At 33.5% G+C, this 25,523-nt stretch overlaps 1 protein-coding gene and 1 non-coding gene across 2 annotated transcripts in view; both read left to right on the forward strand.

Annotated features, from left to right (window-relative positions):
• LOC125068955 (dopamine D2-like receptor) overlaps positions 1-18,794 on the forward strand; it is a 72,103-nt gene extending 53,309 nt beyond the window's left edge. The window contains exons 4-8 of the mRNA XM_047678361.1: positions 2,389-2,573; positions 4,205-4,300; positions 4,569-4,736; positions 17,294-17,472; positions 18,366-18,794. Coding sequence (XP_047534317.1) covers positions 2,389-2,573; positions 4,205-4,300; positions 4,569-4,736; positions 17,294-17,472; positions 18,366-18,577 — 840 coding nt within the window. The 3' untranslated portion in view covers positions 18,578-18,794. The remainder of the gene's footprint in view (positions 1-2,388; positions 2,574-4,204; positions 4,301-4,568; positions 4,737-17,293; positions 17,473-18,365) is intronic.
• Trnap-agg lies at positions 7,744-7,815 on the forward strand. Its single transcript has one exon. It is a non-coding gene; the product is annotated as a tRNA-Pro (tRNA).
• Positions 18,795-25,523: the final 6,729 nt, after the last annotated feature.

The raw sequence follows: 25,523 nt of genomic DNA on the forward strand, positions 1-25,523 counted from the left end.
GTACCAGGCAGTACCAGGTCGCCTCACCGCGCCACGAGACCGAAGTGGCGGGAGTGCAACAACACGGTGTCGATAACCGAATCAATAATCATACTTCATACATGTTATTTCAATTTAAAAAAACGTATTTAAAAATCAAAGCAGTAGTAAATATTATTATTTAAGTATATGCATATGTCGAAGATTCAAAAGGATAGCCATCTAAACGATTACTATTTTCGTCCGACGTTGATTCTACTAATTTAGTCATTAAGCACGTCTGGCGCTGGCGCTGTTCCAAGACCAGGAGACCAAGTGCCTCACTCAACAAAGGAACACACACTGACAGATACATCATTAAATCTTTATATTTCCATCAATCGGCTGTGTAACAAAATACGTGCCCGTCTTATATTCTTTACAATTGACATCTTCCAACTGACAATCTTTAAAACGTTAATCACGTTATGTGTTATTGTCATTCTAATAAATGAAGTCATAGACCCGTGTAAATTTATTATATCTAAGTGTAGCTAATGAATCCAGAGTGGGCTTACTTAGCTTAACTTGTAATATCAAAATTCAGATTATTATTAAATAAATGTAGTTACCTTATTACGCTAAGACTTGTAATATAGACGCACGTCTTACTTACTTAAAAACAATCAAGAACTATCCGCCTATACCTACTGTGCTAAGACGCCTCATATTACGTAATTACGTATAATATAAGTCTAGCTGTTTTCAATGAACCGACACACACACACACACACACATAAAAAAGGTGAAAAAACGTACACATTGAACACGTATCCTCTTCTTATTTGAAATCGGTTCAATATGTATTCAAATACCGTTTTACGGGTTCGAATGTATCTGTATTGACTAACAAATTTTGATTTAATCCATTTACTGAATGTCAATTTACTTTTGTTTTGTGTATTTAGCAAACCAAATATGTAAGGTTTTCGTTTCACATTCGTAGTGTACAACATTTATTTGTCAACGGTACCGTCGCTATCGACATTTATTTGTCGACGGTATCGTGACTCATTTACAAAATATCATTAACCCGATATAAAAATGTAAGTACGCTTTTACGAAGACTTTTAAATCGTCGAATTGACAGTATTGACACTGTCGAGCCTCAAACAACATATAAAATCAAAAGCAAAATCAAAATATACTTTATTCAAGTAGGCTTTTACAAGCACTTTTGAATCGTCATTTAACAAACAATAGTAAGTGAAGCTACCATTGGTTCGGAATGTAGATTCTACCGAGAAGAACCGGCAAGAAACACAATAGTTACTCTTTTTCAACATTTAAAAATGCAGACATCTTAGTTAAATGCAATTATATATGCATGTAATATACCCTGTCTGGAAGTCAACGAGTATTAACTCCGCGCTTTTTTATCATCTATATAATCTTGTATTGAATTATTATTCAATACAAGATTATATTATTCAATCAAATCAAGACAAATATGCCTCTTTTATTTTTTACAAATGATTTAAATTTGTAGAGCCGAGATGGCCCAGTGGTTAGAACGCGTGCATCTTAACCGATGATTTCGGGTTCAAACCCAGGCAGGCACCACTGAATTTTCATGTGCTTAATTTGTGTTTATAATTCATCTCGTGCTCGGCGGTGAAGGAAAACATCGTGAGGAAACCTGCATGTGTCTAATTTCAAGGAACCTGCCACATGTGTATTCCGCCAACCCGCATTGGAGCAGCGTGGTGGAATATACTTCAAACCTTCTCCTCAACGGGAGAGAAGGTCTTTAGCCCAGCAGTGGGAAAATTTACAGGCTGTTAATACCAATGCAAATGATTTAAATTTATGAAATAGCAAAGTTAAAAATGTCTGCGGAATTTCATTATAGAAACGGATACCTTTCCCATGAAGGCATTCGTTGTGCACTTGATCTTTTTCTTCGGTTATTTTAATAGTGAGGGAATAGAGAATTCACTTGTGTATGACAAGAGGTGATAAGGTGGGACATGTGTGTCAAGAGTGTCCGCTACTCTTATATTACCTTTAGAATGAGAACAGTGCCCTAAATCTATCAGAAGTTGATTCTGGAATTGTTCTAATGAATGCCTTCTTGTTTAGTTCTTCCCTTATTTTTGATGGATCGTCACGTCGCAAAACAAATTTTTATTCCTAACACCTGAGTTCTGTCTTCTTCTGTAATTATTATACTGAGTGGATAAACATATACCCCATAGACCAAGCATTTTTAGTTCCTCTGGTTCTGCACATATTAATGGGTAGTGAAAATCAATGCTAGGATATCACCATCACCGTCACCAAATTGATTTAAATTTTTACATAATTTTAATTGTTCAATTTTTTTGCTATTGAATCCCTGACAATAAATCAAAGTTCGATTCGTTGCAGGCGATTCGGCAACGCGCCAAAAAGCAACGAGTAGCGAAGACATGTTCAGCTATCAGTTCAGCAGTCTCCAGCGGTACAGCCGCTGTTGTCATTGAAAATTTAGCACAGACCCAGAGGTTCGTGGAAGTTCCAGATGATAGGCCAACGAACACGGCTTCGGGAAGCAACGACGATGATGACGACAAGTAAGTGCTATTAGATAAAATATTTTAAAACTATTTCCTTAATCTAAGGCTCTTCAATACATTCTACAAATAGTATATATGCATAAATCAATGTCAAGTATTTTTGTTATTGTCAATTTTTTTATTAATTAATTTCCAAGCTATGATAGACATACACATACATAAGGCTAGCTGTCGCCCGCGACTTAACTCGCGAGTTAGAGAGTCATTAGGTATTAGGCTTAAATAAATAGTGGCACGTATTCTTCCTTCCTTGGGGTTCTAATTTACTTTATACCAAATGTCATCAGCTTCAGTTCAGTGTTAGTTATAATATTAGTACAGATAATAAATGACCAGCGAAATGTACTTCATGTTTTCCTCAAATATGAAATCCAATATCCCATACTTCATAGAAATGACAAATAAAAATAATATCTCTGTTTTAAACTTACAAAGGGACTAAATGCTTTCGTGTCTGGAATCCTGACAGCTCAAACGTAATCCCAAAGAAAGAAACGTCTGCGTCTTGGCTTATTTATTTTATAAGACGGTTTTATCCAGAATTTATTATATCTTACAAAGGATTCGTCGGTTATAATACCCAGAATTATGTTACCCTCGTATTATTTTCTCCGCGAGATATTATTTTGATACTTTGATTGAAGATAATTTTACTATTATAAAGGTGCGTTCAGATTAAACAACAAGCTATATAATAATTTCCGGCTATACAACTGCTTCGTTGATCTAGTGGCTGTCTAAGAAGGTAGTAAATTGAAGTTCCGACATAGGACCGTGAAAATATTATTGAGTTTTTCTGTCAAGGATTTCTGGGTAGCAACTGTGAATTAGAACCAACCAAACCAAAGTTTAATAACCCGTGTTATTATTTTTATTATTATTAAATTGAACTAAGTACGCAGATCGGCAAATGGACTATACCTTAAGGTTACCAACGCCACGACATTAGAACTGTAAGGAATTTTATCTATCCCTTAAGAAGTCAAAAATATTTACTAAATATATATATAGAAGTATTACATCAATTTATATAAAATCATTCAATAAAAAAATCTACCACCGACTTGACAAAACCAGTGAAAGAATCTCAGTACGATTTTTCTTTGTAATCTGACGTCTATTTATTTCACAGTCTGATAGGATAGCACATCGATATGACCGGAAAGGGTTCACGTGTAAACCTACGTTATTATAATTATGCAAAATATTTATTTGTCAACGTTATCGTGACTCAGTTACAAAATATCAAATCACTGGAGTTAGTACTTCGAAATAGGGGTTTGTTCAAAGCCGCCTGGGTAGGTACCGTCCATTCATAACATAATGTACCTCCAAATAGCAATACTATTTACTGGTGTGACCCAGCTTGAAGGGTGAATGAATCGGTGTAACTACAGGTATAAGGGTCATAAAATCTTAGTTCGGAAGATTGTTGGCACATTGACCTGATAAGGAATAGAGAACATTTCTTACAAATAGTAGCCACATGCAATCAGCTGAAATAGTGATGAAAAGTATTATTTTGGTGCATGAAACGACAGGAGTTAAGTTGTCGGACATGACCTATATAAATTTTAAAGATACAATTTTCTTGTATATTTGAATTCTAAATTTGAATTTTATTTTAGTTTCGACAGGTCAGAGATGGGGATTTACGCTGATGATATTGCAACGTCCAGGTCAGCGAGATTTATGCTCGCAGCTGTTGTAGAAGAAACTGGACTGTAAGTATTTTTTTAAATGTCATATAAAATGTATATAACCTCTTTATGTACTGAAATAAATTTATAACCCAACTAAAAGGCTAGCATATGAGTCACACGATATCACTATGATGAACGTAATTTTAGTTTACAAAATATCACTCCCTGACAACGATCATGTTGTGATGTGAGTTTCGAGTTTGTTCTCATGGAATATAAGGTATGATAATCCTGAAGTGTATTGTATTGTACATATGTATCTGTGTCTGTAATGACAACATAATTTCAGGATAATGGCTAACCTAGCATCACCGATACCAATGATGGACCCCAATACGAATAACGATTCAGGGTACGCGCCCTCGAACATGGACGTGGATAAAGACCATACGCCGCCCCCATCTCCAATCAAGGAAGAGACGAAGAAAGATGAACTACCAAAGAAACCCGAGTTAAAGTAAGTTTTACTAACCGACATGCATAACACAAAAATATTATGAAATATGAAGGCGGACGGTCAAATAGTCTACCTAAAGGAAATATTAAACAGTTCTTTAAACACCAATGCGTCACCAACCTTAGGAACGGAGATGTTATGTCCCTTGTAAGAATGAGTGTAACTATAGGTAGTTACACTCATTCTTCAAAAAGAAACACAAAAATGCTGACTATTGCTGTTTGACGATAGAATAGTTACAGTCGGGGTAAGAAAAGGTTCGTCACCTTAAGGTCAATTTTCGTGTGCTCAGTATGCGCGATAATCTGCTTTATCGATTGAGTATGACATATTGCGTCGCAATGTACACTATTTTGAACCTAGTTATCATACTATGTTAGTTTAATTTTATGTTTACGACTTGATAAAGGAATGAATTTAAAAACTGACGAAGGTTTTCTTACTCTGACTGTACCTATCTATCTATCCAGACGGACATTGCATAAAGCCACTGCCAAATAAATCACATATTTTATAATTGGCATAAATATTAAATAATTTCTCTACATGAATATCAAACCCAAATTTATCCTCGATTTAATTCCAGTAGGCTCGTACAAGTACCTTAGAATCGTCATTTCATGGGATAAATTAAATTTACCGTTACTACCGGCTTAAAAATGCGTTTGAGTACGTAATCGGCGTTTTAAAATGTAATTTCATAAATGTAAAGCTACTACTCCTTCAAGAGTAACTTACTCAGAAAACTGGTAAATAACTCAGTGTCTACTTATAGTTAATCTTAGCCCAACATATAGAACTACTCAGAAATATATATCTTAACAAATTACAATAAAATGTAGTAAATGTAGCCTCACGGGGCACTGGATTAATAGGAATACCGTAATTACGTATGTAGCTGTAACTCCCTGGAAAGCTTTATTATTGCAAAGCAACAGAGAATACACGTCTGTCTATTCGGACAAAAAGGATCCATTTACTATTTATTTTATTTATTTATTAAAACCATAACCAATTACGTACATACATATATTGATATCATTGAATTTCGTATACACATTCAATTTGTTGTGTAGCAAATGGGCTACCTGGTGGTAAGTGTTCACCACTGCCCATAGACATTGGCGCTATTAAAAATATTAACCATTCCTCACTTCGCCAATGCGCCACCAACCTTGGGAACTAAGATGTTATGTCCCTTGTGCACAGACACATTTCTGTAGTTACATTGGCTCACTCACCCTTCAAATCGGAATACAATAATACTAAATATTGCTACTTGGCGATAGAATATCTGATGAGTGGGTGGTACCTACCCAGACGGGCTTGCACAAAGCCCTACCACGAAGTAATTGTATAATAAAAAAAAATGCATAGTATAATTGTAATGTCCCGTTCTAAATATGGTCGATAGACATAAGAACTTATTAAGCACTTACCATATCAAAAGTTAATTTCATGATATCACTTATTTATCTGCAATTACTTGTCGCCCACGACTTCGCTTCCATTTTCGAGGTTTGTCGTTTAGGTATTAGGCTTACAAAAGGAACCTATGTAATTTCTTGGAGTCGAGGCTTATTGTATACCAAGACAGACAGAGTTACTTCCGCAATTATAACAATAGTGTAGATGAAGTGATCTATATTATATTCTATTCTTCTTGTAGTCAAGTGTCATTCCGAGAATTTACTTATCAGGACACGATGGTTAAAATCTCTTTGAGTCGTCCACGCCCACCTTGCCTTAGATTACATATTCTCTTAAGTGCAGTGTTAGTGATAATTGGAGTACCCAACGCTGTCAAACGTCGTTACTATGGTAACTACATCAGTTGTTGCCGAGCGAGCGAAACCCAATATAACCGCAGAATCTCTCGCTAAATGCATTCAAACTTGACGTCTAAGTTATCAATATGAGCTTCATACATTAAAAGTGTTTTTATTGATGTGATATCTATTGGCGTGTCTTGTAAGAACGATTGTAGTCCGTGACGGTGCCGTGATGATGAATGCTGTCATGTGGTCGGCACCACCATTCCCTACTCCTTGGTAAGTATGTGTGCGTATACTATATATGTAGTTAATTCAATAATAAAAATAATACTAGTGGGTTGCCCGCGAAACTTTGCATTTATTCAACAGATGTTTAGGAATTTCGAATTTTTGTGACAGGTTTAGTTTTGATTTAATTTCATTTTAAACTGATTACGTATGTTCGCACATTTTACATTTGTTTTTTTTTTTTTTGCAGCCATAGCGCCGCTTACCATCCGGCCAATAACTTTTTTCCGCTCTCTAAAATTAATTATTTCTTACATCGTAACAATTTATTAAATCAACCTAAAGTTAAAGTTTACGTTAACATTTGTTTACCTTTATTTGTCTTTTAGATTTTATTGTAATACCAGGATAAATTAAAAATCTATGTTTTGCTTACGTAACTACTTACGTAAAAAATTTTAATATATAATACAAATTTAAAGTGAGTAAAGCCGAAGGGAACTGTTAGTATTCACAAAACAGTATGTGTAATGTTCTCATATATGGTCGATTTACCAATTAGATAAAATAAATATTATATTTAAATATCAGCTCGCTGTGCACACGCGCCCATTTTTATATTTTTCTCTTTTCCCGCGCTTTCGCGATGTATGTCATTCGAGATGACAGATGCATAAATACACAGATAATATATATTTATATAACACATAAATCTAATACTAATGAATATGTTATTATAGATCTGTGTGCACTACAGTATGAATATACATAAAAAAAATAAAAGGTTGCGATTAATTAATTAGGAGTGCGATAAAGTTACTAAATATTTAATATGACATTGAAATGTTAAAAGTTCGATTCGATTCTTAGTTTAATGGCTCCTAATTGTGCCGACAAGGCAGAAATTATTTCGCCAATGACACGTTGGACGGATAAGACACGTATGAGAGTGTTAAAAGTAAGGTTTACAATTATGTATTTTTTTTTCATCGTACAGTACAAGCGGCTCGTTGGTCTAGGGGTATGATTTTCGCTTAGGGTGCGAGAGGTCCCGGGTTCAAATCCCGGACGAGCCCAAAGATTTTTTAATATTTTTACTAAGTTCTTTTATGATATGCATCTTTTTTATATTTATTATTGTATCTAATATGATACATACAATATGATATTTTTTCATTGTTATATAATTAACGCATTATATAGTATATTACAATGTATATAAGTGGGGCCCCGACCCAACCTTACCATACAAACTAAGTGGAATCAAAGCAAGAACATAAGCATATGCCGATTTAAATCACAATTCAAATTATATATATATTTTTTAAGAGTGATTGTTAATTGGAATCCTTAGTACTAAATCTCTCATCAGTGGAAGAAACAAGACTGTAATATAAATAAAATAAATCATTACAAATCACATATCATATCATAGCGTCAACATAGTATTTAAATTCCACTTACATAATATTTTTTTCTAACAGTAATACAATATTGATTTACCTAAGAATTATTCACATAACATTAAGAATTATTTAAAAAGAGTGGTGATACTCGTTGCGGTTCATGGAATCATTTTATTGAATGTCTCCATTCAATTGATAAAAACACCAACTTCTGTTGGTTTTTTTATATGAAGGTATATAGGTATATGCCATATAGGCAAAGTTTATTGATGGTATTTCGCGGCTTAATTTAATGTAAAAATTAAAAAAAAATTTTTTACAAATGACGATTTAATTTATATTTAAAGATTTTCCTGCGATGAAAGACATATTGATTTTGATCTTACAAAACGTTATGAGTTTATATACTACTTAACTTCTTAGTTTGTAAAATATTCTATAAGATTTATTTGGTGGTGGGTACAGCTCACATAGTGCGAGCCTGTGGGAATCTATGTATCCGTCGTCATATGTTCTACCGTCAAACATTATTGTGTTTCGAAAGCTGAAGCTGAAAATTTTGAGTGAAGGCAGTACTAGTTTAACAGTTACAACGGACATCAAATCTTAGTTCCCAAGATTAGTAGCGCGTTGGTAAGGAATGATTACTGTTTCCTACCAATATCTATCATTAAAGATTTCTTTCAGGTGTCCAATTTGCCTGCCTGCTTATATGAACAGGCTAGAACGTGTGAATCAGTCTGTAACGTCATGAAAGGCCGAGATCCAAAGCAGACTGGTTCATTCAAATAATATTCAATCTACCTTACATTACACATATCGTACATTACATTAAATTAGCAGCCTGTAAGTTTCCCACTGCTAAGGCTTCCTCTCCCTTTGGGGAGAAAGATTGAGCAAATTCTACCACTTTGCTCCAATGCGGGTTGGTGGTATACACATATGGCAGAATTTTGTTGAAATTAGACACATGCAGGTTTCTTCACGTTTTTTTCCTTCACCGCCGAGCACGATATGAATTATAAACACAAATTAAGCACATGAAAATTCAGTGTTGCTTGCCTGGGTTTGAACCCGAAATCATCGGTTACGATGCACGCGTTCTAACCACTGGGCCATCTTGGCTCACACACTGGACACAATACAGTCGTTGATATTGATGAACATATTTCATTAAAAATACATTTATTAAATGCCAGTACTTTTCGTTAAAATCAACATATTAAGAAACTGTAGGATCAATCAATTTAATCTCGTAACATGACGATTCAACCTAGAATACTACGTGATCTGACGACTCTAAACTTCCTATCCCATAAATTCGTATGAAATATGCTTAGCTTCAAGAGCGACCAGATTACTTGTCCTCATAATGCCGGATGAACAGATTTGCTTTTATCCGCTCTATTAGCTTACCCAAAGCTCACCTACCAGTAAATATAACGAACTACCCAAAGATATAACGGAGATAAATGAGGACCCTCTTTATCAGATTCGTAATTAGACGGATGGGACATCATAGCTCAAATAATATATTTTTAAAATATGTTTTAATGACGGCTGCACACTTATGCACGACACGAATACAATTACTTAATCTGTATTGTACCTTATTTGAACTAAAGAGGTAAGAGGTATCGTTAGAACGCGTGCATCTTAACCGATGATTTCGGGTTCAAACCCAGGCAGGCACCACTGAAATTTCATGTGCTTAATTTGTGTTTATAATTCATCTCGTGCTCGGCGGTGAAGGAAAACATCGTGAGGAAACCTGCATGTGTCTAATTTCAACGAAATTCAGCCACATGTGTATTCCGCCAACCCGCATTGGAGCAGCGTGGTGGAATATGCTCCAAACCTTCTCCTCAAAGGAGAGGAGGCCTTTATCCCAGCAGTGGGACATTTACGGGCTGCTTATGAGGTATCGACTTAGATTTCCGCATGTTATATGCAAATTTCTGATATGATTTTAATTAGCGGTAGATACTACACACTGATCAGATTTAATTAGTATTGTTACTTTCTAGTTTGTAGAGTGGATAAACCATTGTAACTACAAGGAGAAGGGATGTAACATCTTAGTTCCCAAGGTTGGAGTAGCATTTGCGATGTAAGCAGTAGCGTAGCTATCGTAGGGCCAGGTGGTGCAGTGCACCAGGGCCCCGGAGCTCAGGGGGCACTCTAACCTAAGCTTTGAATAGATATGACATATGGATTTAGCCTACTAATGTTCGTCTCAATGTATCCTTTATCCTATTTTTATTCCTATCTATAATTTTGAAGCACAATATTAGTTAAAGATGGGGTGAGGGCCCGTTTCTTTTTCTATGCACCGGGGCCCTTGTCCACCTAGCTACGCCACTGGATGTAAGAAATGGTTAATATTTCTTACAACGACAAAATCGTAACCCGTTAACTCGTCCGCCTATCTAAGCCGTAAGCAAATGTGAAACTGCGCTGACTCTGGGGAATAGATAAAACAGTGCGAATTCAATGATAATAAAATATTTAAATCTTACCTACCTCCCTGGACACCGACCTACCGAAGGAAACGCACGGCACAAGTTCTAGCAACTAAATCTCACTGCAAGCGTTCTACAAGGAGATATTCTATCTCCCTTTTTATTTTTTATATTTATCAATAATAATTTCAAATTTCTATTTTCATATGTTTACCGTTATGCCAAAAAATCTGAAATTATAAAGTGCTGCTCTAACTAAAGACATATCTAATGGTTTAGTAAGACTCAATACCTAAAGTAATTATTATACTTTTAGTGTTAATTTTCAATCAATTCCAATCAATTTGTTTCCCGTGTAACTACTGAATTGAAGTATGGCTCACATTAACAGCCTGTAAATTTCCCACTGCTGGGCTAAGGCCTCCTCTCCCTTTGTGGAGAATGTTTGGAGCATATTCCACTACGCTGCCAATTCGAGTTGGTGAAATACACATGTGGCATAATTTCATTGAAATTAGACACATGCAGGTTTCCTCACGATGTTTTCCTTCACCGCTGAGCTCGAGATGAATTATAAACACAAAATAAAGCAAATGAAATTTCAGTGGTGCTTGTCTGTTTAATATGCACGCGTTCTAACCACTGGGCCATCTCGGCTCAGATTTGAAGTTTGGCTCATTATAAATCTTGCCTTTTCTCCTAGGCTACATATTCTTGCTTACTTTTTTCTAATGATATATCTCTTTCTTGTTAATATCTGAAGTAACGTTTGTGTTACTTTAAGTCTGATTATGATATATACAAGAACCTTCGATAAGGCCTCCGTTATACACTCCAGCGCAAATATTCCGTTCCTTCTTTATCTTTGAGTAAAATAACGCCATAAGAAGCTATTATTACTTTGGAAGACGACCTTAACCCGACCTTCTCGCTCCATTACTCCTCCACTAAGAGCTGTAAGTGCGTCGCGACATGTTATTATTAGTCTCTTGTGTATCGAGTAAATATATTAACTGATTTTATGATTACTGACTATCAATAGATTATTAAAAATTAAGTATTAAGGGATGAGAGCATTTATAGTGTCAATTAACAGAATTAAATAAAAAGTAATGTTGATTTATCCGATAAAAACTGGTAATAAATTAGTTGATTATCTCCATCAATTAAAATCATATCATCTATAATTATATATGAAATGAAATTTATATACTAGGTGGATAGATACCACCCACTCATCAGATATTTTACCGCTAAGCAGCAGTTCTGTTATGTTCCGATTTGATGCGTGAATGAGCCAGTCTAACTACAGGCACAAGGGTTCACAACTTAGTTCCCAAGGTTGGTGGCGCATTGACAGCATAAGGAATGGTTAATATTTCTTATAGCGCCTTTGTCTATGGGCGGTGGTGACTACTTAACATCAGGTGGCCTATATGCTCGTCTACTTGCCTATATCATATACCTATAACCGGCTTTACAGGGCAGATAATATAGTATATCATTGTCAAAAAAAGCGTAACTAATGATTTCATTTCCCCGGTTCTTCTTGAATCTACATTTACCAGTGTTATCTTAACGTTCAATTTAATCCTGCAAAATAACGATTCAAAAATGCTTAATAGGGTAAATTTGAAAAAAGAATATTTATTCAAATATTACGCTACTCCTCGATTTTTTAACATCGATAATCTTGTTTAGATTATCGTGACCGGCCTATTGATGACTTTTTAATATTCGTTTTGAGTGTAGTAAGAGATTTTTTGTCGAATGTTAAATGGAAAATATCTTCATCAAACTATATCTATGTATTTAATACAAAAGCAAAAAATCTCGGAAACTATAACACCTACGAACTTGAAATTTGGCAGATAGATACATCCTTATAGGGTGTAGACATCCGCTAAGAACGGTATTTACAAACCTCCACCCCTAAGGGAGTTGGTTTTTGTTTTATAAATTTCGTGCGGTTAAAGCTACAGTTTCAGCTAGTATATTTATATAATCATGAAATCGTATGAACGTGATTGAGTGAGTTTGGGAAGTTGAAATTTGGAACATAGATTTATTTAATAACGTAAGTCACTTCTTGCAGATGTTTTTTTAGAAATTTCAAGTTTACGGAGAAGAAATGGGAGGGGTAAATTCGTCCGAATTTTACTCTGCTCTAATGCCTTGATATAGCTCCTTCAGCCCTTTGTCATCTATTTTTAATTCTTATTATTAATCTTCGTCCAGTAATCTTGTTTATAACGTGTTTTATTTACCCTACGTGATATTGGCGAGTAATTTATGCCCCGTAGGCACAACTAATGACCAATTGACCAATATAAGAATCGAAAAACATGTATTAATTATAACACAAAATATTCAATCCAAGAATACATGTTCTTTTACGCTTTTTATAAAAAAAATTAACTGAATTTAAGAGGACTAATCAATACGTATATTTATATGTATACGTATATGTATATTTAAATTTATTCAAAAATTGTATCTATAATATTGAGATATTATTATTACATTATTTATTTCAATGTAATATATAATATTATAAATACGAAAATAACTCTGTCTGTCTGTGGCTCTTTCACGGTCAAACTACTGAACCGAATTTGATGGAATTTGGTATGAAGCTTGAACTCCAAGGAAGGACACAGGCGGTCTTATGTTTAAAACCTGACCCCTTAAACGCGAGCTAAGCCGCAGACGATAACTAGTTCCGTATTGCTCTATGCAGGAATGTATACATCCTGTATTGTCTTCACTATTATGTTTTATTTTCTATTTCATTACATTTTTAATGAAAACGCATTTTTGAAATTTTTGTTTATGAATTATCAAACGGTTTGTTTTCCAAATAAATTAATAAAAACTTCTCCCAAATAGTCACTAATTTAATGATTACCTTTCAATTATTTCGTATAATATGACTGTTCCGCTTTATTGACTAACTTATTGGTTTGGTAGCTAGATATAAGGCCACAGAGAACGAGATACTGCGTTCAACTTCAGATCAGGCCGATAAAAAGTTATTGGGCTTTTCTGGCCAAAAATTCTCATTCGAAAGAGCCTAGAAGTAGGAAGTGAGTACCTGTAGCGTTTACGGTAATTTCGGATTTAGCGACAGGAATTAGAGAGGGCATCTGTGTTTGTGTGCACTATTATATGTCCCGCATAGTTGGCTGGTCTCCCTTGAAATTGGTAAGACCGAAATCAGTAAGACAACGTAATCATCGTCATCATTAAATTAAGTCACTCATACAAAACTCTGCCTGTTTGTAATCTCATCATGTCTAAACCACTAAACTGCTCGCAACTTAATGATAATAACTTTAAAGAGGTACTTAGGACCTGGATTTATTTTTTTATTTTACACATAAGTTTTGTTTACTTTTTTAATACCAGCCCTGAATTCCTAACAAGTTTTCGCTGTGTTTTGGAAATCAGTTCCTTCCCAGATTTTAGGTACATATTTGTTTCTTATAAATAAAAAAAAAAACTAAGGCAAAGAATGAGACTTGAACCCAAGCCCGCGTTTATATTTAAAAGAACGTCGGGAAAATTATATATGGACACGGCAAGTCATTTTATAATTAAAGGCATTTTTATGAGCTTGAAATTTTATATAAACTATTTTTTTTTTGACAAGATATAGCTTCATGTGATTAAAAAAATATGATAATTGTATTAAAAGAAAGCTAAGTCGATGCTTGTTAAAATACAACATAAAGTACTTTAAAATTTTTTTTTAATAATTACTCAAGAAAATATAGTTATAATAAACAATTCTTTGAAAGCAGAAAAAAACTTGTATAGAATTTGCGCTATGAATTTTAATAATGTTGAAAAAATATAGAGCCGAAAATGCCCAGTGGGTGTTATTAACCGATAATTGAGGGTTAATATCCACGCTGACGTTTTTATGATTCATCTCGTGTTTAGCGTTGATTCAAAACATTATGATACTAAAATTATCTTATATATTAATAGCGTAAGGCGATTTTTTTCCCAGTGATTATGGTGCATATAAGCTGCATATAAAATATCGGTTATGGTCTCATTTTGAAGAGTTCCAGCCCTAGCCGTGCAGGAAATAAAGAGGATTCTTGATTGCAATTTGTTAGATTGTGATGATTTAACAAATAATTAATTTTAGATCAAATCAAAATATACTTTATTCAAGTAGGCTTTTGAATCGTAAAGCTAGTAAAGGTAGTTGGTGACACAACAATAAACAATATTTTTATTGGTTATAAACCATTAAAAATGTTGTTTTTGTTAGTACAACACGAATTGAAGGAATCGGCTTTTCCGAATAGACTTGCTGTAGTTTCATCTTATCTACTTGATCTCGTATCGTAAAAACCAACCCCTCGATTTCCTCAAAAGTTCAACGGAACGCAGCCACTTTATGGACGCTCATTATCTTCTTCTGAAAGCGGCGGTGCTAATTCTCCTTATCACATTATTCGTCGACGACAATAATCATCAAGACCAGTGTGGTTCTCATAATGCGACTGCATGTGGTAGACATAAACGCTTATTCTTTATTTTTCCATCACCATAAAAGAGGGCGATGAATGAGAGATACATTACCCTGAAAAAGACAAACCCTGGAGGTTATGTTTAGTTCCAAGTCACCTTGGTTTCTGAGAATATTATGATGGTAATTAGTTCCCGGCTCCTTTGGTCCCACTTTGGTGCAATATTCTATTCTGCCAGGAGTCACACATAAATTATAATTACGGATGAAGAGGAGAGGTCTCAGTTAATTTTAACAAAAAAAAAAACGTGTGACTGAAACCAATTTATATGCTAAATTATTTAAAACCGAGCCACCATGAATATGTGTAAAATTATTCAGTGATCTGTGAATACGTGCAAACATCAAAAAGCCGAACACATTTTTGTTCGATTTCGTTGAAACGAGTGCAATATTACATGGATTTTTTTAATGCTTGCACTTAAAACCAATTCGTAAATAGATCACGAAAATCTTAATACCTAATATTTTTTTCGAATGACTGGCTCATTTAATTGCAGCCAACACAACAAGTAACAAGTGGTTCTGACGAAATGAAATTCAGACTTTATCGCAAATCTATTAAACCTACCATTAATAGACTTACATTTATAATTTAATTAACCAGTAAGTACCAAATCTGTGTAGACTCAAATTATGTATGCCGGAGAATCTTATACTTGATTCTTTGCAGGCATTTTATTTGGTAGCATAATTACACATATAACATGAACTGCCGAGAAAAAGTTTAATGAGCAATGCATGTTACCAAAAGAATCTACATTGTAACACTGAAGAAAATCGGTGGGTTTATGAATAATGATTGATTGATTCTCGCCGGCTTTGCTTGCGTTTTAGGAGTTATTTGTCAGGCATATTAGTATTTTTGTATTCAATATTTGTATATATATGTATATTTTGTTATAAAGTAACGTACTTCCAATGTATCAGAATTTTATACGGCACATTTTCAGAGGCGCTTGTCCGGATTTGAATCTACATTCTTCAGAGATTTTTGTGATAAGTTATTATCATTAAAAAAAAATTCAATACATAAAAAGTCTATGAGATATTTTTGCAGCTTTGTCCGGAGAAAATTTAAGTCACAAATAAAATCCCGACGAATTCTCTAAGCCCTTAAAATCCGGTCCAGACCGGATATATCCGGTCGGATGGCAGCCTCAGTCCTCTAACAGATGACTCGAACTTTCCTCACGAGAAATCATGTAGTTGCTTGTGATTCACATATTTTATGACAATCTTTTTCACAGGTTATTTATATTAAAGGTAATTTTCATGTAATTTTCAATCCCTATGATATGCTCGTTCTAAGGTACGAAAATATTTTAAGTTTCATAATTAAATTATAGAAGTAAATATTGAGTACGTGTGTTTGTTGTACTTAAAATATTTTTATGTCATTCTATTATGTGGCTTTGTGGTTCACAAGTCTGTAGATAGCGAGTTCAAAGACTCAAATCTCTAGCCTAGTCAATAATACGTTATTGGTCTTTGTTTAAGTTTTTATATTAGTATCGTCTATTTATACAACTATTCTGAAATACAATCATAGGACATTTGATAATAAACTTGCAACTGATTGTGATGTATTAAATTTTATTCCCGTGTGTCAAAAGCTGTGAAATTCTGCAGAATCTGCAAAATGCAAAATGATATATCTTTTAATATCATATTAAATGTCTGGTTCGATATTTGCTTCAATAGAAAGACATTCTTTCTTAAAATAGTTTTTTTTACGGTCTGTCTTTCCGCTATCTTTTATGCTTTATAGCTATGTTTGTAAATAATAATGAATACTACAATTATAATAATAAACTTTATAGTAATAGAGAGAACATAATAATAATTACAAAATAGTTTTGTACAATTCAATTCCAATCAGTTGGGTCCAGTACTGTATATAAAATAGCGTAGCTAATGCAGTATTTCTACATAAAGTATAATGTTGTGAATATCTGTAAAAATGTAAGAAATAAAAAATACTCTATTCAAGTATTGAAAGCACTTTTGAATCGTAATTCTACAATTACTATAACAAATGTAAACCTGCTACCGGTTCGGAAGATTGATTCTACTGAGAAGTGAAAAGCAAAAGTAAATAATTTATTTATTACATTTATTACATTTGATGTTATCACAGAAAGAAGCTGAGTCGCATCAGCAATAGCTCACTGATCTCAACGCCAAGGAGGAGGTTCAGGAGTGCAGCGTCAGCGGCAAGATTTACGATATTCAGAGCAAACAGAGCGGGCAAGTTAAGAGCCAAGTCATTTGCGAAGAAAGAAAAAAAAGCGACGCAAACGTTAGCGATTGTACTTGGTAAGAAATATTTTGTTTCGATCGATAGGAGTTCATTTGTTCTTTGATCATTATATCTAACATGTTGAAGGTAGAGTTTTGTGCAAGTCTAGATATAATATCATAGATAGAATTATCTACGAGGTATACTCATCAGATATTCTACCGGCAAACAGCAATACTTAGTCAATATTGCTGAGTGCTTGAATCTTGAGACAGTGCACAACAATTTGTGTCCCAGTTTGTAGGGTAAGTGAGCCAGTGAAACTACAGGCTCAAGGGGTATAACATCTTAACTCTCATAGTTGATTGTGCACTGGCAATGTAAAGAATGGTTAATTTTCATCCGCACACAGCATCCATTTATTTACGATTAGAATAATGAATCCGCAGATAAAATCAATAGGGCAATGATCAAATTCACTAAATCATAAATCAAAACACAGATTATGACCAATCCGCGAATCACACTTGTGATTTTTTTCATTCAAAATATGTCTACTTTGTTTTATATACGGTTTAAAAACCGTTCAAGCGTGTAGGTTCAATAATTTTGCCTCGTTACACTTATGTCGTTGAGCAGTTCTAAGGGACGGTTTACATGGCGACAAATTTGCATTTTAAAAACATTAACATGATTTATTTATTTTTATTTACATTGTTATTCTTAAAATTGTTTTATATTAATGCCTTAGGAAATATACTCTTTCAGTAATCGTTCATAATTTTTTATGGTTTAGAGTTCTCCGTGCTCATTGATATAATTTTTTGCTTACTCGTTCTACCCCTATCTTCACTCCCTCCTGTCGATATAATAAAAACTATTATTTATATAAATATTATACTTATTGTAATATTATAAAAAACACTATCAAATACATGTCAAATTATAAATAAATAATCTTAATTCGCAGGCGTCTTCCTTTTCTGCTGGGCGCCGTTCTTCACGTGTTCCGTCTTGGATGCGATTTGCACCAAGTTCGGTTTCAACCACTCCCCAGGCGTCACCGTCTTCATATTAACAACGTGGCTGGGCTACATCAACTCCTTCCTCAATCCAGTCATATACACAATCTTCAACCCGGAGTTCAGGAAAGCGTTTCGTAAAATACTTCACTGTTCGTAGCCCATGGACTTCTACTTAGTTTATACTTAAACATCTTTATAATGTGTCTCGGTTGTGTATGTAAGTAATAAGTGTAAATATTAAAATGGTTGTAGATTTTATTTGTATTGTTACCTTTAATGTAGTTTGTAATTTTATGTATGGTATCGCTCGTGCAATGGAACGATGTCCTTCTAGAATCTTCGATATCATATGCCTACAACATCAAGGCACACGAATATCACATACATTGAGATTTGTTCATTTGACGAAACATCAAAAGGAATTTCGTCCTGTGCTCGAAGAATTTATTCTTATAATATTGGGATACCTAATTAACTAATATACATAATTAACTCAAAGTTAATTAATACGAGAGATTTGCAATTAAATATCTGTAAATCGTAAACGTCGCCATAATGATGTTGGGTACAGCTCGAAATAATATTATCGAGTCGTTGAATATCGTAACAATTGCTCCTGAATTTTAAATATTATGTAATATTTCCATTAAGTGAGCGATATATATTCAAATTTAAAATAAATTGTAAAGCTTATATTTAAATATGTATTAAGTATTTAAAAAAAATTAATTATATAATTGTAAGGGACTGACCACATCAGCGCAGCTTAGCACGCAAGTGTGACTGAAGCTTTGTTATCTATCACTGCTGTTCTGCTCATTCGCACTTATTATGTTTGATTCTGCACAGCAGATGTTAAAAAGGGACTGTTATTTACAACCACTAAAAGTCCCAGTACTTCAATGCGGAAAATACATACGGTACTTTAACGTGTCTTTTCCTCATATCAAGAAGAGATTTATTTATAAACTCAAAAGCACGTGAAAATTCAGTAAATCTCTTCTAGGCTCATGTTTACGCTTAAGCTTATAACTTGCAGTTATAACATTAGTTAGGATCAAACAAGTGCTCTCAAATCTGTTCGTATATTCTGATAATTTAGATTTTTTTTTCTTTTACCACGTTTCACCACGAGAAAAAACTTAAAACTCTTTATCTTAGAATATAGACGAAGTTTCACTTCGAATTCATATTGTGAATATCTTAAAAGATAATACGGAAGTACAGAATTACTAAATTATATTCTTTGGAAACCCGTAGTGTGAAATTATCAAAGTATTTGCAAAGCGTTTTTTTATACATATAGATGATGTCGCTTAAGACGCAACAGGTGCACCGTAACAAATTTGATTGATTCTTTGACCAGTCCCAAATGTTGGGCTTGATATCCAATGGTCTCCAACTTAACTTAAAATGGCAATATAGCTACAATACCAGCAGAACCGGCGGCTTTAACCAAGCGCTATTTAAACGAGGGTTAATTAAAAGTAGCCAATCTCCCGGGACTCAAAATATCTTTATATCAAATGGCATAAAAATCGGTCCAGTGGTTAAAGCGTAAAGAGGTAACAGATAGAGTTACTTTCCTATTTATAATATTGGTATAGATTTCCATATTCCGGGTTGCAAGGTAAATCATTTTAATTACAAACACAAGGAATGTGCTATCTGCAATCTAGAATGATTTATAGTTCTGAGGAGGCCAATGTATGTTTACTATTTAATTTACTTACAAATGCTCAAATTATGTTAGTGCGAACACATGCGATATTTCTAGAGTGTTCCGATTATTTATACTTTAAGGGAGAGGTCTAGTTTAGCCAGGTACCTGATCGTTATTTTCTTTGATGTTCATATTGTTATTCTAAGTTTTATATTGTTATAGATTAATTTTACCTTATGTTCAAATATTTTTTTATTTATTAAATATATTTAATTTACCATTCTTATTATTAAATATAACAATGTGTAGATAAAGAAACATAAGGTTTTATATTTCTTAGAAATGTTTTGGTCCTATTTTTTTATTTTCTCATTTATCGCTTACAAATTAAAAGTTTTTTTTAAAGAATAATACAATGATAGACATAGGATCTCATCTTGAACTTAATTAAACACATCAGCTAATAATTTCGCCAGTGTGTAGTACGACAATTTTCATACCAAATGAAAAGCTTATATATATAATACTCTTTATTGCACTGAGAAATTTTACATAGTAATTTTACTCATGAAATTATTGTTTACAATGGCGGGCTTATTTCTAAAAGAAATTTCTTTCAGCCAACCCACAGCTGTAAGAGATAGTGTTATGTAGCAGGTATAAATAGTGCAACATTAGATACTCTTAATAATATTCAAAAATAGAAGCATTACTATTTGATCGTCAAATTAAACAGCTTCACCAGTATACCTGTCATTGTATATTAAGATTTTGTTCGTACAAGCGTTTACAAACATTTTTTTTCAATATTGGCATTTTGGACGCTTTCTGGGAACCTGTTGAAAGCCGTATACATTGGCTCACATAAGAGTTACGGACTCCATGTAGTTGAGTAACAGGAATAAATAGTTTGCCAACATTTTCTTCTAAACATTAGGGGATTGTTAAGAACTATCACAGCTTCATTTACAAAATTAAATAATCCATCACCCTTCATGTACTTCCGATTTTCCTGAAGGAATATTGTTGCTACTTTAAACTAGTCAAGGTTTAAAACGGCACCAATAAGATCTGGCAATGATAAAATATTGGCCAGTAAAATTGATGAAATAAATAAAACCAATGATAAACGAAAGAATTCAACAACCAGGTAAAGTTAGTTCTTTCTTAAATTTACTGAAGTAGACGCAGGAACACGAATCGTGATTGATAAGATATAAGATTCACACCTGCAAGCCATCATACCAAATGTTAGTATCTCTTAACACTTAGTCCCCGTAAGTGTAAATTACTTAAAAATAATTATATAAGATTTAGAATAAGTTCGTTGTCAACCCTTAACTTATTACTGTTTTTGTTAACGGTTGTGAAATACTCGTTGCTAAAGCTTTAAAATAAATTTTAAGATGTTTAATTTCTTTACTCTTCAATTTTTTTAACCAAATGTATATATTCGAATTAAATTTATTTAATTAAGTGAATTTAATTTAAAGATTAACTCATGTGTAATAAATGTATAAATGTACAATTCGAGAAATATAATGGATGTTGAGATACGAGAGTTATTTTTTTTAATTTCATATGTAAACTTTTTCATCTAAATGTGCAAACTTTTTGGTAAGTAAATAGATTCTGATGCGTGTTCGCTACGATTCCAATACCGAGTTAACCAATAATAATCATTAACTCGCATGGAATATCTCGTCTCTTACACGAGTCTAAGCTTTCATCGAGCTTTATGAATGCATTCCAATTGAGAAGGAATAGAGAAAGCTTAGATTTTAGATTTTATATATGCAATTTACTCATAGCACAGCTATATTATGCATTACAAACAGTTATTGATAAAAATATTTTTATTTATAATACAACCAGCCTTGGATTATGACTAGGGGCACTAGGGCCTAGATGAGTGACCAGGACGGCATATTATCAAGTGTTATATTTTATTTATTTAAAAATTTAAATTGTATATCTAAAGTTCGCATTTCATGCGAAGATTAGAATGAGGTGTAATTTTTTGTGCTCAGGTGCGTCATTGAGATAGAATCCGGCACTGAACACAACACGATTCAACTTAGCTTCTTTCCATAATTTTAGAGTAAGGTCATAAGGTCCTTATTGGGTGTTGAGTAAAATAAGCTATGTCCTTGGGGTTCGAGGTTTTTCCATACAAAATTTAATTCAACCCTGTTCTTTGTCCATGAAGAAGAAACAGACAGACTCACAGAGTTACATTCGCATTTATAATATTAAGTATATATTATTATGTATTTATTTATATTGCAAAGATTGACGTATAATTAAATATATATATATATATAAAATATTGTTAGATTTTCTTCATTAAAGTAACATTTAATTTTCATTAAAATACAAAATGTACGTCTTTTCGATTCCTCAGTTCATTCAAATTTACGAGTTTAGATCCAATCAATCGTCTGTTTGGGATGACGTAAATTCTTTACGTTTTCGACATTGCTCAAAGACTACACAAATCGGCTTTGCCTGTACCAAAAATCCGAGTTTACTGCAGCTAATTTGAGATGTTTCTGCCTTTAGGTATTTCGCCGTTTATTACTTAAATTGCATGCAACGTCAAAGCAAGCTTTGATGTCGGGTTTTAGTAAATCAGAGACATAATGTTACTTTACGTTTTTACACAACTAAGGATATAATGAAATGTCTTAATTAAATGTTCACAATGATCAGATAATTTTATTAAACGATACAACACCCGTATTTTTCAAGAAAAGTTACTATCCCACTGCTGGACAAACTCTTAATAATTCTATCACAACATTAATGTGACAGAATAGCCTAAAAAAATTAGGTATCCTCACGATTATAAACACCAATTAAGCACATGTAAATTTAGTGGCGTATGGTCTGATTTAAACTTGCTATATGAGGTGTTCTTACCATCTCGACTTAACCACAAATAAACATCCAGTAAATTAATTATGAATTTTAATCTAGTTTTGTTGAGTTGATTGAGCTTATATTTATAAAATTGTATTAGTTTTATTGTAGGAATATTTATTACAACTTGGTGGTAGGGCTTTGCGCAAGCCGGTCTGTAATACTTAGTATTATTGAGTTCCGGTTTTAAGGGTAAGTGAGCCAGTGTAACTAACTAACAAGGGTCATAACTCCTTTGTTCCCATTGTTGGTGGCGAATTAGGAACTTATTTCTAACAGCGCCAATATCTATGGCCAGTGGTGACCATTTAACATCAGGTGGTACATACGCCCGTCTATCTATAACGAAAATAATCATGCACGTTTCAGCACCGTGTGACATACCTGGTGAGACAGTAAGACCTGTGTCTTTAAACATATATGCAATATATGCCTAGTTCACAATATCAGTCATTCAATAAATATCATGTAGATGTGGATATTTTTATTTATGCCATAAGTAGTATTTTTATGAACTGTTCCTGACCTTAGCATATGGCTACCACCTACCACCTAGCTCCTACCACCGAGAAATCATCGTCTAGCCCCAGCCAGCTTCGCGGTTTCTTCCTCAACAGCAAGCAGTTCGCATCAATTTAAATTTCAGTTAAATTTCTGTTTAATTCGCATAACAAACCGAAATTAGCAAATTATTTAAGTTATTCTTGTATTATAGAAATGTATTATTAGATACTTAGCTGTATTTTACCCGATCAATTACTGTTTCAATTTAAGATGTTAATTTGGCTAAATCTACGATAGCCAATCAGAGGCGTTGGCCAATCACAGCGACACTTTTTTCATAGACCTATTGAGTCATAGTGTCATAGTGAGTCCTGGACAACGAAGTCTGGCAAGAGCGTTGAACGAGGACAGAACTCATTAATGTAATAATATGTTACAATTAAAGAATGTTATTAGTGTTTAATTTGACTGACCTTACATCCCTTTACACACCTATGTGTGCAGCTATGTGACCGCTGCTATCAGCTGTCATCGTAACCTATGTCATTTTCGATACCCCTTACAGAGTATATGTCAAATATTATGACGATCAGTATAGTTTAGAACTGAAAGCGTAACAAATTCACTTTCGTATTTAGAATATAACTTGCCGAACCCACAGCTTTAACCGTCCGAAATTTATACAACCGTAATGCACAAAAACCCTTAGTTCCTTATCGATTCCCCATACAAACCCCTTTTCATACTCTTAAGGTATAATTTTCGTGATAAAAACTAACCTACCTCCTTCCCCGGAACTATTTCCATACCAAATTTCATCTTTTATATGTTCAGCGGTTTAAGCGAGAAAAAGTAACAGACAGAGTTGTTTTCGCATTTAATTAGCAGGAATTAAATTAGGATTTATTGTATTAATGACTGTCTTCCGATTATTATTTCATCAATGAAGACGATAATTAACATCCCTCTTTCTCCAGCGGACCAAATCACCTTTGGAAATTCAATTATAGGAACAAATGAGACCGAATCGACGTGCTCGTGATCGTGAGATTTCTTCGTAGAATTTTAGTAATGAAAGGCGAACAAAAACTTTATCGGTGCCGGAAGCACTGGCAGCGAGCTCTTTAATTCTAATTTAACTCAATCAAAAGGCATTGTCTTCCAGTAAAATCGAATTCCTTTGCAATCATAGTTCATCAAATGTTTCTCGTTGGTTTAGTATCTTAATCAGCTGATATATATGTACTACATATTCATGACAGTATTTACCAGCACTTATTAAGGGCATTATTTCAATAAAATCAGTTGAGAGGATCTGGTTTTAAATATACATACCAAGCATGTCAAAAATAGGGAAAAAAACTATATAAAAACACAGATTCACGGAGTCACGTTAGAAAATAATCCTGAAAGACGAAAATGTCTGTATCCATTTTTTTTTATTATTATTTTTTTTATATAATACACTAGCGACCCACTCCGGCTTCCCACGGGTGCAATGCTGATACTAAATATACTACAGAATGTTTTTATACACAACGTTCACAGCTTTTTGTCATTAGACAATACAAACCGCTGTGTCCTGCATTTTAAATCTGTAATGTCTTCGAAAATATTCATTTAAATTACATGCTGCAAAGGTCGTATTGATTTATATTAAATACAGAATGTATTTAAGATAATTAATTAGATATGGATTAATGCTGTATCGCTTCGTAAATAGGCCATATTTCTCTTAAAAAGTAAAGGACAAAAATAGTCATTGTAGGTCTTGCTTAAGAGATAAATATATACCATCGCTGACTTTTGTAGATCTTTTTAAGGTATACAATACTGTAGTACATTATTTTGAACTATCTCGTAGGGTTCAGCCAGCATTTGCAATGTAAGCCCAAAAAATCTGTTTATTTACGACATCACTTTAGAAACCTCTAAAATGATCATCGTTTCTCTTCTATATTGTGCACGTATTATACATAAAAACCATCCTCATCAATCACACTATTAAAAAAAT

This window comes from Vanessa atalanta, chromosome 14 (genome assembly GCF_905147765.1).
Source record: "Vanessa atalanta chromosome 14, ilVanAtal1.2, whole genome shotgun sequence".
Classification (NCBI taxonomy): Eukaryota; Metazoa; Arthropoda; class Insecta; order Lepidoptera; family Nymphalidae; genus Vanessa; species Vanessa atalanta.